The sequence below is a fragment of the Zonotrichia leucophrys genome, chromosome 10 (assembly GCF_028769735.1).
Source record: "Zonotrichia leucophrys gambelii isolate GWCS_2022_RI chromosome 10, RI_Zleu_2.0, whole genome shotgun sequence".
Taxonomy (NCBI): Eukaryota; Metazoa; Chordata; class Aves; order Passeriformes; family Passerellidae; genus Zonotrichia; species Zonotrichia leucophrys.
The window spans coordinates 9,767,680-9,784,354 of NC_088180.1; the positions used below are offsets into that span (position 1 = coordinate 9,767,680).

At 41.3% G+C, this 16,675-nt stretch overlaps 2 protein-coding genes across 4 annotated transcripts in view; both read left to right on the forward strand.

Moving 5' to 3' along the window:
* SLC12A1 (solute carrier family 12 member 1) overlaps positions 1 to 3,199 on the forward strand; it is a 41,521-nt gene extending 38,322 nt beyond the window's left edge. For both annotated transcript variants that reach the window (XM_064721936.1, XM_064721935.1), the window contains exons 24-26: positions 177 to 312; positions 2,254 to 2,321; positions 3,064 to 3,199. In XM_064721936.1, the coding sequence (XP_064578006.1) occupies positions 177 to 312; positions 2,254 to 2,321; positions 3,064 to 3,199 (340 nt within the window). The remainder of the gene's footprint in view (positions 1 to 176; positions 313 to 2,253; positions 2,322 to 3,063) is intronic.
* Positions 3,200 to 9,207: 6,008 nt separating this feature from the next.
* On the forward strand, positions 9,208 to 15,832 carry DUT (deoxyuridine triphosphatase). 2 transcript variants are annotated; one of them, XM_064722354.1, is made up of 7 exons: positions 9,208 to 9,335; positions 9,903 to 10,065; positions 11,473 to 11,564; positions 12,601 to 12,645; positions 13,989 to 14,063; positions 14,994 to 15,064; positions 15,490 to 15,832. In XM_064722354.1, the coding sequence occupies exons 2-7, from the start codon at positions 9,905 to 9,907 to the stop codon at positions 15,544 to 15,546; spliced, it is 501 nt and encodes a 166-aa protein (XP_064578424.1). In that variant the 5' UTR covers positions 9,208 to 9,335; positions 9,903 to 9,904; the 3' UTR covers positions 15,547 to 15,832. The 2 variants fall into 2 exon arrangements, with proteins under 2 accessions (XP_064578424.1, XP_064578423.1); XM_064722353.1 differs by lacking the exon at positions 9,208 to 9,335 and adding an exon at positions 9,344 to 9,510.
* The last annotated feature ends 843 nt before the right edge of the window (positions 15,833 to 16,675 follow it).

A 16,675-nucleotide genomic window follows, 5' to 3' on the forward strand; every position in this document is an offset into this window, starting at 1 on the left:
CATACAGAAGTGGCACAGCTATAACTTGGGGCACAATGTAGCAGAGAACAGTTAAAGATTTTGCATGTTTTTCAGCCATAATTATTATCAGTGAGGCCCCTCATCCACAGTGACTGTGAAATAAGTTAGTGAGTTCATACCCTGCAGCAAGGCCTCCTTTGTAATCCCTGTTTCAGCTGGAAATTCTTTGAAGAGATGATTGAACCATATCGCCTCCATGAAAGCTGCAAAGATATGCCAACTGCTGAGAAATTAAAGCGAGAGACTCCATGGAAAATTACAGATGCAGAGCTGGAAGCATTCAAGGAGAAGGTAAAGCCTCACCTACTTTTTTACATGTCTGCCTTCTCTTACCCTCCAGATGTCTGAAGCGATTAGTAAGAAAAAGTGAAACAGCAGATATGGCATTAAAAACACGACATGTACAAACCTGTATTTGATATTTACAGATTGGATTTACATTGTAAACACTGCAGAGGTGTGTTATGATTGCATTATTGAGCTCTCTCAGACCTTGGCATGTTTACACAGTATTTTCCAGGCTGGTGAGAAGCTCTGCCCACATCAAAGCCAGCCAGATGAAAACCACCTCTGAACCAGAAGCCACACAGTTACTGCACTGAGCCTGAGCTAATTGGGTCTGCTGAGGTTTTTTAAATGGCTCCACTGTTTTGGAGCTTGAATCTCTTAAAGGGTGCAGTTCCAAACATTCACCACTTTGGGCCATTTGGAACTGAATCCAGACACTTCAACTAAGCTAGAAACTTCTCCAAAGGCAGGGTTGAGCATGAATTCTTACCTCAATGGCAGAGTGAAGACTAAACCAGTCTACGGTGCAGAAGTTTTCCTGCAGTGCAGAGGAACTTCAAGGCCAATGCTGGCTGATCCACTGGGTGAATTACAGCCTGGCCTGCTCTTTACATTTGTTAGAAAAATACCTTTTTACCAATGAACCACCAGGATTCATCAGGCCAGTGACAAAAGGATGCAAACTCCTTCACCCTTAAGAGACAAATTCTCCTGTAACTCACAGAGAATTAATCCAGCAATTTTAGTTATGGTTCCTGTGGAATTAACCTGAGTACACTGGGAGTTTAGTTATCTCTACTTTATGATGCTGGTAACTTCCTCAACAGAGCAAGGATTGCAACTCTGAGCTCAGAGCTGCCAGAAGTCACAGCCTGGCATATTAGCATAAGCAGAAATCAATGATGATTTAAGATAGCACACTACACTACTGACTGCAGCAGCTGGGAAGCAGACTGACTGCTCATGGAGCTGATAATCAGCATAAGGTTATATAGTCAGCTATGGGCAAAAAACCTCAGAATTATTCTCCCCTTAAATTATCAAAAAGTGGGAGTCAGAGCCCTTAAAACACCTCAGTATAAAAGATAACAGGAATATAATCACAGACACTCACATGCAGAACTAATGAGGATACAACAGGAAGAAAATATGTGATCAAGCTTGGTCCTGGTCTAGGTCACTAATTAAGGAACCAGAAAATTTCGTCAAAAGTTGAAGAGAGTCAGCAATATTAAAATACCAAATTACTCTGTAAAACAAGAACAGCAACAAAAAGTTTAGCTTACACATCTGGAAAGACATGCCTCTTAACTTCAGAAGTAGGGCAATTCTAGGAATTGTACAGAGGACATTAGAACACCTTTACAATTTAACAGATAAAAACCTGGCAGCACAGATAAAGGGTGATGTTATAGGATGATTCTCATGAGGTAACAGCTGGCTACATTATGAGGGTTCTTACCTATATAGTATGTACAAGAACAGTGACATTTCTGTATAGAAGGAAAATTTAAGATCTGAATGGAGAAAAATCTGCTTTTTACTTTCTCCAGGGAAAGAGAAAATAATTTACAAAATCAGTTAAGATACATCTATCTTACATAAACCTGCCCTGGTCTCTTATTCCCTGTGACTTGTGGTTAAGCCATAAAAATATGGAGGGCTTGAGCTCATAAAGTAAGTTCAGTACAAAATTAATCCCTATCCCCAGGGGTGAACCATTAGAGTGGCCCTAATATAACTACACCAATCAAAAAGTGTGGCTGAGCCTCATATTCTGCCATGGCTGAGACTGTGGACCCCAGAGCAGACCTGGCTTCCAGTGCTGCCAAAGCAGCAGCAGAAAATCTTGCAGGCAAGGGGGAGTGCACAAGTCCCAAAGGCACCAGAGCTGAGGATCACTGACCTGACTGATGTTTTTCTTTTCCTGGTGTGTTTAACCAGAGTTACCGCCAAGTCCGTCTGAACGAGCTCTTACAGGAGCACTCGAGAGCAGCCAACCTCATTGTCCTGTGAGTTGCAACACTTGTGATCCTAAGAATAATGTGGAATGGGATTCTGGACTGCAGCTACAGAAACCCTTGTGTCAATTCACTGAGCACAAAAGTGATCTTTTGAGTACCTTCTGGAGGACTTGCATCTGGACTGATGCTTCTCTGGGACTGCACTGAATATGAATCCTTCCTGGTGATGAAGCAATTGTATAAAGGAAAGGAGGCCACCAATAAAATTACCCAAAAAGGCCCTTTGCAGAATCAATTTTTATTTACAGACACATTTGTTGTGCACAGCTTCAATAAATTAGCTTGCACTTGTGATGCACAGATAAACCTCTACAGTTCTATTAATTCAGTCTCAAAAATGGGGTGGTCATATAGTGCTTACCACAAATTGACCATATTTTAAAACTCCCATCTCACAGTAAGTGCAGATTAGAAAACTGACTGATGGACTGCAAAACTGTGCATGTGTTGCATTTTTATCCTTTTTAAAAAATCATACTATTTGTGAGTTTTATAACCCCCAAAATAGTCTTTACCAGTTTAAGGCTACAATCAAAAGCAGTTAATATCCAGTACAATCAGGTGAGCAAGGGTTTGTTTTCACATCCTAAGGCCTTAATTTGCAATCTTTTAGAGTAATTCTATCAGAGTTGTATATGAACAGTGATGTTTTCTGCTTAGTATTTAATGAGAAGCCTGGGCTACCCCTGCCTTCATAATTATAATTTTATTTTTCTCTCTGCCCAAACAGGAGCCTCCCTGTGGCAAGAAAAGGAGCAGTGTCTGATTACCTGTACATGGCTTGGCTAGAAATTCTCTCCAAGAACCTTCCTCCAGTCTTAATGGTCAGAGGCAACCACAAAAATGTACTGACTTTCTATTCTTAGAAAAACAGCAGTGCCTGGAACATGCCTTGCTTGATTCCAACAGCTACATTTTTAATGGCAATGGTTCATCAAAGACACACTCATTTAATAGAAATCTAAAATTTTCATAATTGAAAGGTTTTTTTTCATAAATCCAAAGCAAAGAATTAGAAAAAAAAATGTAAATGGTCCCTGCTGGTGCTACACTCCAGTACAGGCAAAAGATGGAAAATCTACCTATATGTCACATGAGACAGCAAATATTTTGAGCACACAAAGAAGAAATTCTTCTGATTTTATAAAGTATTGAAAAAGTCTTTGATATTTATCATAGAAAGCAAAACCTAACTGTGATAAAATTGAAAGGATTAAATCTCTAAATTTTTTCAAACTGCACTATCATAGCTGCTGACAGGCACACAGTAGGATTCAAATGAAATGCACCAACTTGTGAGACAAAAACCTGTATGGCATCCATCAGGTGGAAGCCATGAACTGATAGAATGCAAGTAGAATATATGCAATGATTTCTGATTGTAATATTGCCAAATTAGGATCTGCCTACAGCAGGTGCTTTTACCTAAAATGTTCTGCTAATTTAAATGAATTAAACACTTCTAATTTAGTCACAAAAAATTAAATGCATAAAAACATGGACTTTATTACAAGACTTGATAATGCATTTTCAAGCCCTGACATGCAATAGAATATGTGATTGAAATAAATAAATATTGTAAGTAAATTTCACCAGAAAATTAGTAAAACACTAAATATTCTGACAATTTTTGCTATGAATGTTAGGGTTAATACAATCTGATATTATACATTGGGATAATATGTACAGTGATTTATGTGATTAGAAAACAAAAACTCATTAGCTGAGTTGAATGCCTTACTTTTGATTTATATAAAAGATTTCTCTCTTTTTTGACTTTCTAAATAATATTAATTACACACAAACTTCAAATAAAGGCAATTCATTAAGTTGTGTAATTTTTCTATTTTCTACTCTGCAATGTTATGGTACTTTATAATTTCAGCTGTCAAGAAAAGCAGCTTCTCTTTTTAATGGGTAAAGCTATATCCTATGGGTAAGCACTATTTAAATTAAAGACCATCAAGGAACATTTATTTATTTATTTTCTATAGTCCTGCAACTCCTTTGCAGAGATCAACCAACATTAAACCATCATGAAAGCCAGGGAACCCTGGATTTCACTAATTGTATATTTTAAAGCAGGCCTCAGCTTCCATCTTGCTTGAATTATTAGAATTTGACTTGTAGTGGATTTAGCACTCCATCTCCAAAAATGACAAATATTTAATATTCATATTTTTTCTGAGTGCAACAGCAGCAATTCAGCAGAACATGGTAATGTAGCCCAGTAATCCATGCTTTATTTTCTCTATCTAGTAAAGGCAGGATATTAAATATTGATATTTTCTCATAATGTTCTTCCTTTGCCTCTCACACATTTCCAATCAGGCTGAAGGATCATTTCACAACCTAACTGCATTACACAGAAGTTTCCTCCATATACCAGCCTTCCTGCACAACTCTGAGCCAAAGCTCCCATTCTGCACATGCAAAACAAGGAGATTATTCTCATCCCTCACAGAGATGTCAGCAGTGATACTGGAGCTGTTCCAGGTGCCAGCTCCTTGTGGAATTGTAGTGGTCACCATCCTCCCCACCTCACACAGACACATCTGAATGGCACCCAGCCAAAGCCAGGCTTTTAGGGAGGCTCCACTTAGGCTTTGTGGGTTTCTTATCACACAAGGACCTGGAGGAATTCTACACCTCTGTTAAGCCCTTTAATAATGCACATGACTGGGGATTGTTTCTTAAACAGTCCCAAGTACTGTAATTCTCAACCTGCAGGGAACACGGACCCAAATGTGCTGGGGGACCCTAAGCAGGTCCAAAAGGAGAATGAGCACAAAATAAAACAGCAATGGCACTCTCAAAACTACTCACACTTCTCTCTCACAAACACACTGCTGTGGGCATTGCAAAAATAAATCCCAAGAGATACCTTTCTAAATAAACGGTCATCAAAAACTAAGTACTGACATACACATTTCTGTAAAATTTCTTGCTTGCACTACAGTGACTAATTAGAAGACATACCTACACAACAGTGGAATGGGATAAACTCAGGATGCACAGCACTTGACTACCTGAAAGTGTTATTTCCACAAATTCACAAGTAATTTAAACAAAGTATTTTCCTGGCAGCTTCTACTCTGTTCCTCACCATGATTTCTGAATGTTTCTAGACCAATTTGGAGAGTATACTAATTATGAACTACCTTAAATTGCAACTTAGATGGCAAAATTTTGTTAAGTCCACCTACCTCATTTCCAACTCCATAAGAGACAGTACTGTTGCAGTTGAGTCAGCCACAACACACAGAGTAACACCACCCAGTTTCTGAGGGCTTCAAGCTCTGCCCTTCTCGTTCTTTAGCCACACCTTTCACGCTGCTGTTGCTGCCCTGCCCCTGTGTGCCCTCTGTTCCTGTGTTTGGTCAGTGCCCCTGGGCACTCCCTGGCTCAGTGCTGTCAGTGCTGTCAGTGCTGCTCACAGCTGTGCCCACTGGGGATGAGGCTGGGCCAGCCCCACTCCCAATCACCACAAACTGGAGACCTACACAAAACTCTTTATGTAAGTTATGCATAAAACAACTGCTGAATTTTAATCAAGTTAGTAACTAAACTACATGTTTGACATCTCTAGGAAAAAATACAGTTCTAATGCTGTCTAGCACATTTTTTGCTTATATCACACTACCAATTCCACAAGTTTATATCATTTAGGCTGGATTTGGTCAGTCACGACAAAAGCAAGCATGGGTAAGGTGACCAGGGACATTTAAGTCTGAAAATACCATTGCTATGAAGCAAGGACAAAGAATATTCTGAATTTTGTTCAAAAGCCCAGGCATCCTGCACAGCTAAGCTTGTGCCTAAGGGCCTGTTAAAATGATCCACTACTGTTCCTCTCATCAGTGAATCTTACCTTTCCCTTCTAATGTTAGTGGAGCTCCAACAGGTATCACAGAAGGCATTTCATCATAGTTCAGAGACTGCACTTTCCTTAAATCTTCTTACAACCACTGGCAAGTTGCCCATCTTGATCACCCCTAAAGCACAGTCCAGATTATGCTGTCCAGAACAGTATTCTTCCAGTGTTTTTTCACTAGATCACAACAGAGATTCTTTTTCAATGGATTGTTTCTTTATTTTATTTTTAAATCAGCTATCCAACAGTGCAAGTAGAAAAGCTACCTAACCAAAAAGGCACTGAGTTGTGAGGATTAACAACTGTAACCACACTGCAAAAAGCATCTTGTTATCCTGCTTCACACTTGAAGGAGTTTCCACTCAATCTTCATCATCACAAACTACAAAGCTCCAGCCACCAGCATAGGAAATTTCATCAGTCTTAAACCTCAGTAACTTTCATTACATCTTTGAGAAGTCCTACCAAAAGCTTTCCTGACTGAGCAATACTAATCCTCAGAAAACTTGAACATTTCTCATTTTTTCTCTCCTTCTCTAATTCCATGTGGGATTTCAAGATCATTTTGGCAAAAGCAGTTTCAGCACCTGATCAGTAGTTTACAAGCCAGAGACATCAGCAGGTAACAGGAATCTGCACTGCAGTTGTACATACAGGGCAAACAGCTACAAGCTGTTCTAGCAACTACTGACTCATCTAACTCCCCTTAGCTGTTTGTCAGCTCCCCTCAGGCAGAGGTCCCTGACCTGCCAGCAAAGCTGTGGGGACAGATTGTGAGTAACCCTCAGGATTTTCACCTTGATTTTCAGGGGTCTCCCTCAAGCTTCCTCCTCTGGTGGTTTGGTGTCATTGGATATCAAGGAAGTGGGTGTGGATCAAAGATCCTGCTCCGTCTCCCTTGTTACCTCTCCAACTCTTGGCAGCAGAACAAAACCCTCCTGTGCTGCAGCTCTTTGCTAAATGAGTGACTCATCCCTCGAGTTACAGATGAGCAAAGTCAAGGTTTGCAAGTGTTGTGCTTCAGCAGAGGTCAGGCCACTGCTCAAACGTCTCTTCATGCTGGTGCCCAGGGCAGAGCCCCCTGGCAGCTGTGCAGGCCAGCACTGCTGAGGGAACACCTCACACTGGCCTTGACCCTGCAAGGAAAATGGCAACAAACAACTACAGGGAGCTGCAGCACACATTCTCCACAAACAAGTGCCATCATGCCATTGGCTGGAATTTCAAACAAAATCAAACTCACTCAGGTTGTCTGGAACAGAGTAAAAAGCAATGGCAAAATTCCACAACCCCCATGCTGTGCTGCAAACATGCAATCAAAAATAGAGTTTCATTACAAACAGACAACATCATAACAGCCGTTTTAAATTACAAACCTTCATCATTGGGAAAGAGACAGCTGTGCTAAGTAAGAATGGGGTGGGAAGTCGCTCTTTTAAAGCCAGGGTTTCCTTCTAGTAAAAATCCTCATTTTAACACCAAAACTTCAATGGGGAGAATTTTGTGGCTATTACCCCAAAAGAGGCTCTGTTTCTTTCTGTGTACAACAAAGCAGCCTCCACTCCTGCTCTCAGTCCAGGCAAAAAGGCAAATGATTTCAGTTTATCTCAGCAGTGTATTCCAAAGGCAGGAGGAAATAACCAATGGACAGCAGCACTAATCAGCCATCAGGAATGCAGGAAGGGTTACTGACTCTACAAAGCAAGCAACACATTCCCAGAACCACGGTAAACTTGGTTTTAGACCTCCAGCATAAGGCTAGGGGGGAGTTCCCCTTGTAAAGATCTGGGGAAAAAACAAGTGTGACTCAGCTGAGTCCTTTCCTCTCTATTATTCACGGGCTTCCAGGCTACCTCAAGCAGAGTTTAGAACCCAGCCTACTTCCCCAAGTCTGGCCACTCATCAAAATGGTCCTTTTCTACACTATGATGCAGGATGCAGTCGTAAACTCCATAAAGTCCTGCTTGTATAAATAAACATTGACAATTAGACACTAATCTGATACTAATGCTATCAACTTCAATTTTTGGATAGCTTACATCAGAAGCCATAAAATATTTTAAGTAGCTTTTTCACATGGGTCTGTTACATATATATTCTCCTTAAAACAGTGCATACTATTTAGACTGAAAATACTGAACAGGAATAAAAGAAAGCCCAATTTGGGACATTCTTAAAAATACCTTTCACAACTGAACTGCAATGTGTAGTAAAGGTTTCACTGCCATCTGGCTGCATTTAGAAAACATAACATAGCAAGGAGACAATCACATACACTTAAGAGTTTAAAACAAAAATCACAGAGAGTAGTTGACAAAATCTGGACCAGCAAAAAGAATCCAAAAGCCTGTAGCTATTATGCAGAGCCAAATACCTCCATTAGCCTCACCGGGGACAATTCTGGAACTATGAATCCAATGGATAGTCTTTTCAGCCCATAGCAGAGAGCCATGGGGGAATGCAGGAAATTCCCTATTCCTAAGGATATACATATGTCCTGTAGAATATATCTATATGTAGATAGAAAGACATAAATGTAGGAAAAACAGGGGGGAAATTACATCATAAATCGAATGGCAAGATGGCAGAGTGTATTGTAGACTATGAAATAAGTCTTGTGCTCCAAGACAGAAGAACAGGACAGGCCTAGCACTGGCAGGTTTTCCCATCCACCTCGTCATCAAGAACTGTTCTCCTCCCTTAAGGCAAACGCCTCTGTCGTGGCCTGACCATTTCTGAAGGAGTCTCTTTCTGCCTCTACTCTGTGCAACGTGCTCTAAGATCTGCTTTAACAGCAGGATTACACTGGGTGCTCTCCAGAGGTCCCTCCGCCCCAAGCACCCCGTGCCTGTGGAGGACAGCGGCTGTTTACTGGCCGCGGGGCAGCCCTCTGTGCTCAGCCTCTCCCGGCAGTGCGGGGCGGGAACGGCCCCGGGGCTCCTGAGGGCGCCGCCGCCACCGCCCGCGCCTGCCCCGGTCCCGGCCCCGCCCGCCCGTGCAGCCGCAATCGCGTCCCCCGGCAACGCCGCGCGGCCCGCGGGGTCCGCCCGCCAGCCTGCGGCAACGCCGCCGCCGCTTTCCGAGGGGCGCCGCGGGCCGGGTTGCTGCCTGAGGGGCTGCGCCGGCAGGTAGAGCCCGGGCACGGAGAGAACGGGGCGCCGGCACCTCCGCCCGCCCCCCATGAGCTGCGCGGACCGCGGCGGGGAGCGCCTGGCGAGCTGTCCATGGCGCGCTTCCCACACGGCGGCGGCAGCGCTATGTTGGCCCGGTGCCTCCGGTGGCTCCGGCACCCCTTCGGGCGCTGTAAGGAGGGGTGGTGGAGTTGCGGGGCAGCATACACTGCCCTGCCCGCAACCCTCCGGGGCTTTGGGGGATACACGCTCCCCAGCCGCACCGTAGGCCCGCTCGGTGCCCCTCAGGGGCCGCCCGGCCGTGACGCGGTGGCCGCGGTTTGGGGCGATGGGCGAGCCCCGCCTGACACACGGGGCGGGACCCTCAGTGCGGGCGCGGGGTGCCCGGGAGGAGCTGGGCGAGGCCATTCTTACCGAGGGGGGAAACGGGTTGCTACGCGCGCGGAGAGGCCGCGGACAGGCCGGTTTCCCCCCCCGCTCCCGCCCTCATGGGCCGCGCCGCGTTTTGGCGGGTTTTTGGCGTGCGGGTGGCCGTCCCTGACAGCGTCTCTGCCGCTCCCTCAGCCATGCCCGCCTCCGAGGCCGTGCCGCAGCCGTCCCCCAGCAAGAGGCAGAAGGGCTCGGGGCCTGGAGAAGCCTCCGCACGGCTGCGCTTCACCAAGCTGTCCGAGAACGCCTTCGCCCCGTCCAGGGGCTCCGCGCGGGCTGCGGGCTACGATCTGTACAGGTGAGGGTACGGCATCCGCGGCGGGAGCTCCGCCCCGCTCGGCGAGCCCTGGGCGCGGGGCTCCGGCTGCTGGGAGGGCACCGTGGCCTCTGGCCGAGCTGAGTCCCCGGGCAGTCTCGCTGGCCGTGCAGGAGAGGAGGCCAGAACTGATCTAGCTCCGCTGCTCCCCCCATCCCTGGAGGATCCGTTATCTGTGGTCCAGCCATGTTACAGCATAGATTGCATCAGGCACAGATGCAGTCGTTGGCTAAAAGTCAGGCTTGACAGAACATCCAGAATTGCTGTTGGTGCTCACATCGGCCAGGTTGTTCCTCTTGAAAGGAAAATACGGTAGCGCACGTGGGCCCTCCCTGCCAGCACTTGTGCTTTTCTGCTTTCCTCTTGGCTCCGGGGCTGCTGCCTGCCAAAGGGTCTTGGAGCAGTTTGATAATGCTCCTGGCTGGAAACCGCGTGGGTTCATGTACAGACTTAGGTTTTGGTTTGCATTAACAATGGCCCTTATTCAATGGCTTTCACTATGTTCAGGAATACCCCTAGCTAGACTTGTGGTTATTTGCATAGTGCTTCTGTGATCACTAGTTTTGAACGAGTGAACTTTGCTGCTGCCACTTCTAACTTACCTTTTTTAGTATTACGTAGAATAACCAGCCTTTTTCTTCCTTCACCTCTCTGACTTTCCTGAAGATTTACTGCACTACACCTTACCCTTTTTTCTTTTTATCCCTTTCATCTCACCAGGTTTGTTTTTGTTCTTGTTCCAATGTTGCACTGTAGACCTGGGAAAAGTCTGTTTTATAGAAAACCTTTCAGTGCTTCCCATCATTTGAAAAACAGCTCTTTGTCAAGGTCAAGACATAACAAGTATTGTCATCACTGCTTTTCATTAGGCCTCCAGTTGGGTAGCTTCAGCCAGTTCTTAAAATCTCTGTAGTTCAGAGTTTCCAGGAGAATTGTGTGAATCATGAACTGTCAGACTGCTCAGAAAAAAAAAACATGGTTGCCTAAAAGTTAACTTACTAGATTGTTAATTTTGATTACAACTAGTTCATCTGCTTAATCAGATTGTATTATTCATAAAGTTTTTGCTATTGCACAGAAAATGTACAATCACATTCACCTAATGGTTATTTTAAATTTGTATTTTTTTTTATATCTTACTAATTAAAAAACATTTGAAACTGGCTGTTCAAATGACACTTCTGGAATCTTAAACCAACACCATCAGAATTGAAGCATCTTGTGTTTTAGGATCTGCATTCAATTTTGCAAATCTGTAAATATTTGTTGTTTAAATTTCATGGTATAAATTCCCTGACAGATAATTCTGAGTAATTTTGTACCTTAAGTTACAATAAAGAAACTTTAAAAAATATTCTATATAAACTAATGTTTCTTCCTTTAATGTAGTGCCTATGACTGTGTGATCCCCCCCATGGAAAAGGCTGTGGTGAAAACAGACATTCAAATAGCACTTCCTTCTGGCTGCTATGGCCGAGTGGGTGAGTACACAGCTGTCAGAGGCTGCAGAGGCATTCTAGAACAGGTTGGACAGCATCTTCACATTTAGATTCTGCCTAAAGCTTTCAGAATTAGTCAGCACAAAAAAGGGATGCCACGTGGCTGTGTGATTTACTTAATCTTGTGGTGTTTTCCTGTTACCTGTTGTCAGACACATTTGAGGTTTGGTGTATGTCAGGTGGCCAAAGGATGATCAGCAAAAATGTCTGTACTCTACATACAGCTTAACCTTATAGGCCCCACAGTAGTTCATTATTTGTATGCAGCTTCAGAATTCAAACCACAAAGACTAATAGGTATTGGACATAGAGAAAATGCATCCCTGGTTGTTTCAAAATTAACCCCAGAGCATCAGTGTTGTAGAATTTGATGACATATTGTGATAGAATAAGAAAGATATATATACAAGATATTTTGTTTATTTTGTGCATTCTTTATCTGAATTATGTAGAAATTCTCTATGTAAAAAAGCAGTGGAAGAACATGATCAGAGTTTGCCATGTCCTTTTATGTAAAAGAACACATGCATTTCTCTTAGCCCAAAGAAAATTGTAAAGATCGTAAAGTAAAAACCGAAATCCCCACACATAATTTTTCTGTGTATAACACTGCTTAGGAAATTCCTTGCCAGGTATTGTTTTCCTTCATAACTTAAATGGATTGACCTAATATTGTTCTGAGATGATGCTGAACCAGTGGTAGTCGCCAAAAATAAACCAAGATTAGACAGACTGTCTGCTCCAGTTGCCTTCCTTGGAGAAACCTACTCTGCAAGTACATGTCAAATAAAGATACATTTCCATTACTTAAAAATTGCAATTTTTTTGTTGCCTGTTGCAGCTGTTATTCTGTTTAATGTATATGTAAACTCTTAACATAATTCCTGTAATATGTTTATTTTAAAAAGACTGGAAACAATTGTCATTCCCAAGACTCTGTGCAAGCACCCTATATAACCTGTAAATACTGTCTTTTTAAAGAAATAAATTGTAATACTTAATAAAAATTCTTTTCTAGCACCACGTTCTGGTTTAGCTGCAAAGCACTTCATAGATGTTGGAGGTAAGCTTTTTGTTCTTTTTATTAAGACTTGGTAAGTACTGATCACAGAAGTGCCTTAGTTTCACACTGTAGTGTGCAAATAAATGATGGCTTCCTGGGCAGGTCATCATAATTATGTTAACACTTTCTTAATGATAAGAAAGATTACTGATTTTTTTTTTAACTAATAACTGTATCATACTTCTGTAGGCAGTGCCTGCCATAGAAGTTACTTTTTGGCTTAGGCATTAAAAATGACTTCTTACATGCTGGTTTCTCCGTTTTTTTAACCAGCAAATTAACTTGAGAATTGCTTGTTTTTCTGAATTTTCAAAACTCAGGGGATACTCCCAGTGTTACTAGCACCTTAATTAGGAAGCTGTTCAGCAATGCCATTGGATTAACCCAAAACATTACATAGGAGAGCTGTGTAAATACTTTTTCCACACTGGAATTAATGAAGAGATTGCATGGGAACTATGGATCATAGGCACTACAATTTTTTCAAAAGCTGAAGGAAATACTTCACAAAGTAGGTTTTACTTCTTAAATGTGCATTTTGTGGTTCACAAAACATGAAAACTTCAAGGTACACTCATGCTACAGTTTCTTCTGGTGTTAGTCATCTCTAATGGTAGTACTTTGTATAAACTGGGGAATGTCTTGAACTTGAATAATTTTATTTTGGTATTTAAATTATTTCTGCAATTAGACTTCCAAATATACATACTTAGGACCACAGGGAGGCCCAAACTCATATTTTCTACTGGAAATGCATTCCTGTCTGAGAGGAAAACTCTAAAGAAGCAGAATATCATTATTTTAATGTAGCTAGTCTTCTGAACTATGCAGTTAATACAGCCATACAAAATAGAAGAGTAAGCCTGTTATATAGTCTTGGTACTAGAATGCAGCTGTATGACTGCCATTTCCTTAGAGTCTGATTCTGTTACCTTGCCAGAGGTACAGGGTTTGGATCTGTGCAAATCACAGCTCTCAAATGAAATGTTAGAGTTAAGAACAGATTTCTGCTTGACACTGAACGAGCTGAAGTTAGCAGAACAAATGGGGCCTGAATTTAGTCCAGCTGTCTTGATTTCAGATAGGGTATTACTACTAAAATTAGTAGTACAGTGGTAAAGCACTTCTTGACATGTGATGGGGGTTTTCAGTTCCTTTTTCAAGACTGATTAGCATTTTTAGATCTCATTATTTGCATATATATTGTTAGTTGTGCATCAGAAGTATTAAGCCTGTCATTATGAGATACTGTAATCATTTTTTAATCTAAACTTCAATCTAATCTAGTTATCTCATACACTGACATTTACTAACTGGGCACCTCTCAAAATTTCTCCTGACAGCTGGTGTTATTGATGAGGATTACAGGGGAAATGTTGGTGTGGTACTGTTCAACTTTGGCAAGGAGACATTTGAAGGTAGGTGTTAAGCCTGGCACAGCCTATTTTCAGCCATGAAAATGACTGGGAACAAGAAACTAATTTTTTCTTTAAAAGTTTATGCAGAGGTGGAACTAGCTGGGAACATTTTTCTTCTCTCAGTTAACAAAAGCATAGATATTTAATAATGTCCTGTCAAGGGAACTTGTAAAGATTGTACTCAAATTAAGCAGCATGCAAAAAAACTGCCCCCAAAACCAGCACACCACCACAGAAGCAAACCAAAACATCCCCACTTAGCTAAGCTTTAGATTCACAAGCTGTACTGAAATGCAACTTTGTATCAAGTTACTGCCTTTCTCTGAAAAACAAAATTACCTAAGCAGTATTTGAGAAAAACCTTCTGCAGAGTCCTGGGAAACCTGAGTAACAGAAAGGATTTTCCCTTTATTACACCATCTTTCTGCAAAAAGTCAGTTTTAAGTTGCAGTGCCCAGGTGCAAGAAGTGCTTTTGTGGCCTTTCCTGCATCTTCACATCACAAGCTGCTTATGGAAGTTCTGTGAGCCTGATTGGTTTTTAGTGAGAAACTCAGTGTTCCTTTTATCAGTTTGCCTTTTTCTCCCCAAATTCCTGGGTCTAGTTCATAAAAGGAGCTCCATTATCCATCCAGCTGTGTCTCCATCTCTGCAGTACTTGTACATAATGAACGTGGGATGCCAGAGTGTGGCAGCAGGAATGAATGGAAAGGCCTTGGGCTGGTACAGCTGATGACATTCAACATAGAAGGACCAAGCTAAACTTTATCTTAACCTATATTTTTCTGTGTCTGTTAACCTCTGTTTAGATAAGTTTCAAATAAGTGCTTTCACTTTTATATATTCTGATATTCTTGAAAGGAGATTGTCTAAAGTCTATATTCATTGTTCACTTTTTTGAAGGAACTAACGATATTTTAACTTCTCTGCAGTTAAAAAGGGGGATAGAATTGCCCAGCTCATCTGTGAACGCATTTATTATCCTGAGCTAGAAGAAGTTGAAGTAAGTCGACAAAAGAAAATATTTCTGCCTTTTCAATGATTATTAGCTTAAGATACTTGTATATAAGAGGAAGCTTATTATACAGATAAATACTTGGCTGAAATTGCTTTCAGTGGTAAAACTGCATAGCAGCAGTACTACCTGAATGAAAGTCTTGATTCTTTGTACATACTTGCATAGATGTTCTTTTTTTTCCTTTTTTGGTAAGTTTTCAGAGTTTTTGAGGAACAGTTCAGTATATACTAGAAATGATTGTCTCACAAGCATTTAAGCTTGTACAAAAGGTATTCTAAAGTCTCTTGCATACATTGTTTTCTTTCTTAATTATAGCACTTGTTACAAGTAAATGATAGACAATATCTCTTGTATAGAAATAAAAATAAGTTAAGGCACTAAACCAGCTTATCATAATTGATGTCTTTCAGACTCTGGATGATACAGAACGTGGTGAAGGTGGCTTTGGCTCTACTGGAAAGAACTGAAAATCACTTGAATACGCTTTCTGTTTTTGTTTTTTGTTATACTATTTCTAAATTTTCATCTGAATTAGAAGTAGGATTTCTGGAGTACATAAGAATATTTCAAGTTTTATTGAGACTTTTCTGTATCTATCCTCCAGTGAATTTGTCTGCATAATGAGGAAATATGCATGACTGGCTTGACTTACTAGTTAATGTATTATTTTCTCTTTCAAGAAGTTTGGTCCTCAGCAATAAGAACATATTGTTTATGTGGCAATTATGCTGTAATAAATGAAAAAAATAACGATGTATTTTATTTTACTGACCTAACCTACAACAGCCAATTGTTCCCTTGCCAATTTTTGTTAGACTTCTGAAAGCTATCTTCCCCATGGCTCAGGATTTCATACTGAGACCCTGCTTCATCAGCATCAGTGACAGCACCAGTAGGACTTTCCACTGTGACACCAAAATCAGAATAAGACAAAGATATTCAATATTGCATCCTCTACAACCTGTCCAAATACTTGTGTTTCTGTTCAAAGCTAAAGTTCCGACTTTGATCCTTAGTTGATCTTCAAGTGACCAAGTTTTCAGCTCTCTTATATTCAAAGTAATACAGTTTGAGTTAAATAACACAACTCACCTGGAAATAGCTTCTATGTAGTAAACAAGAGCTATGAATTACACTTTTGGAATATTTTTACAAATTTATCAATATGTTTCTGTATGGAAGAAAAATTCTGAATTATTGAAACAATGCACAGTTTGGTGTTTTAAAGTCACTTTTGTCCAGTTAACAGAGAATGTTTTTTGAATCTGTCCTAAACTTGATTCAATAAGTGTGTGGAATTTCTTAAATGACTCTCTGACTTTTAGGTGAAAGAACATAGAGGAGAGAAGAAATAAAAAAAGAAAGAAAAGTGACTATTTTCCCACTTTACATAAAAGAATTAGAAAAGGCTCTGAAGCTCTCACTTTTTTCCTGCAGCTGTCTGTACTTTAAGATTTTCTTATCCGGAAGATCACAGGAAATTCTGTGCTTTAAGTTTTAGCAGTGGAAAGGGCACCTTTGTAGGCTGATGTTCACACTGCTCTTCTGCTGGGTAGTTTCAGCTCAGGATAATCCTGTTGGTATTAGTTTCATGTT

Excerpts from the sequence above, each read along its gene's own strand:
- DUT (XM_064722353.1), top strand. The coding sequence starts at position 9,432 with ATGGCGCGCTTCCCACACGGCGGCGGCAGCGCTATGTTGGCCCGGTGC. Across the intron at positions 9,511-9,902 it reads CCGGCACCCCTTCGGGCGCT|CCATGCCCGCCTCCGAGGCC; the intron begins GTAAGGAGGGGT and ends CCGCTCCCTCAG. Across the intron at positions 14,064-14,993 it reads TGGCAAGGAGACATTTGAAG|TTAAAAAGGGGGATAGAATT; the intron begins GTAGGTGTTAAG and ends ACTTCTCTGCAG.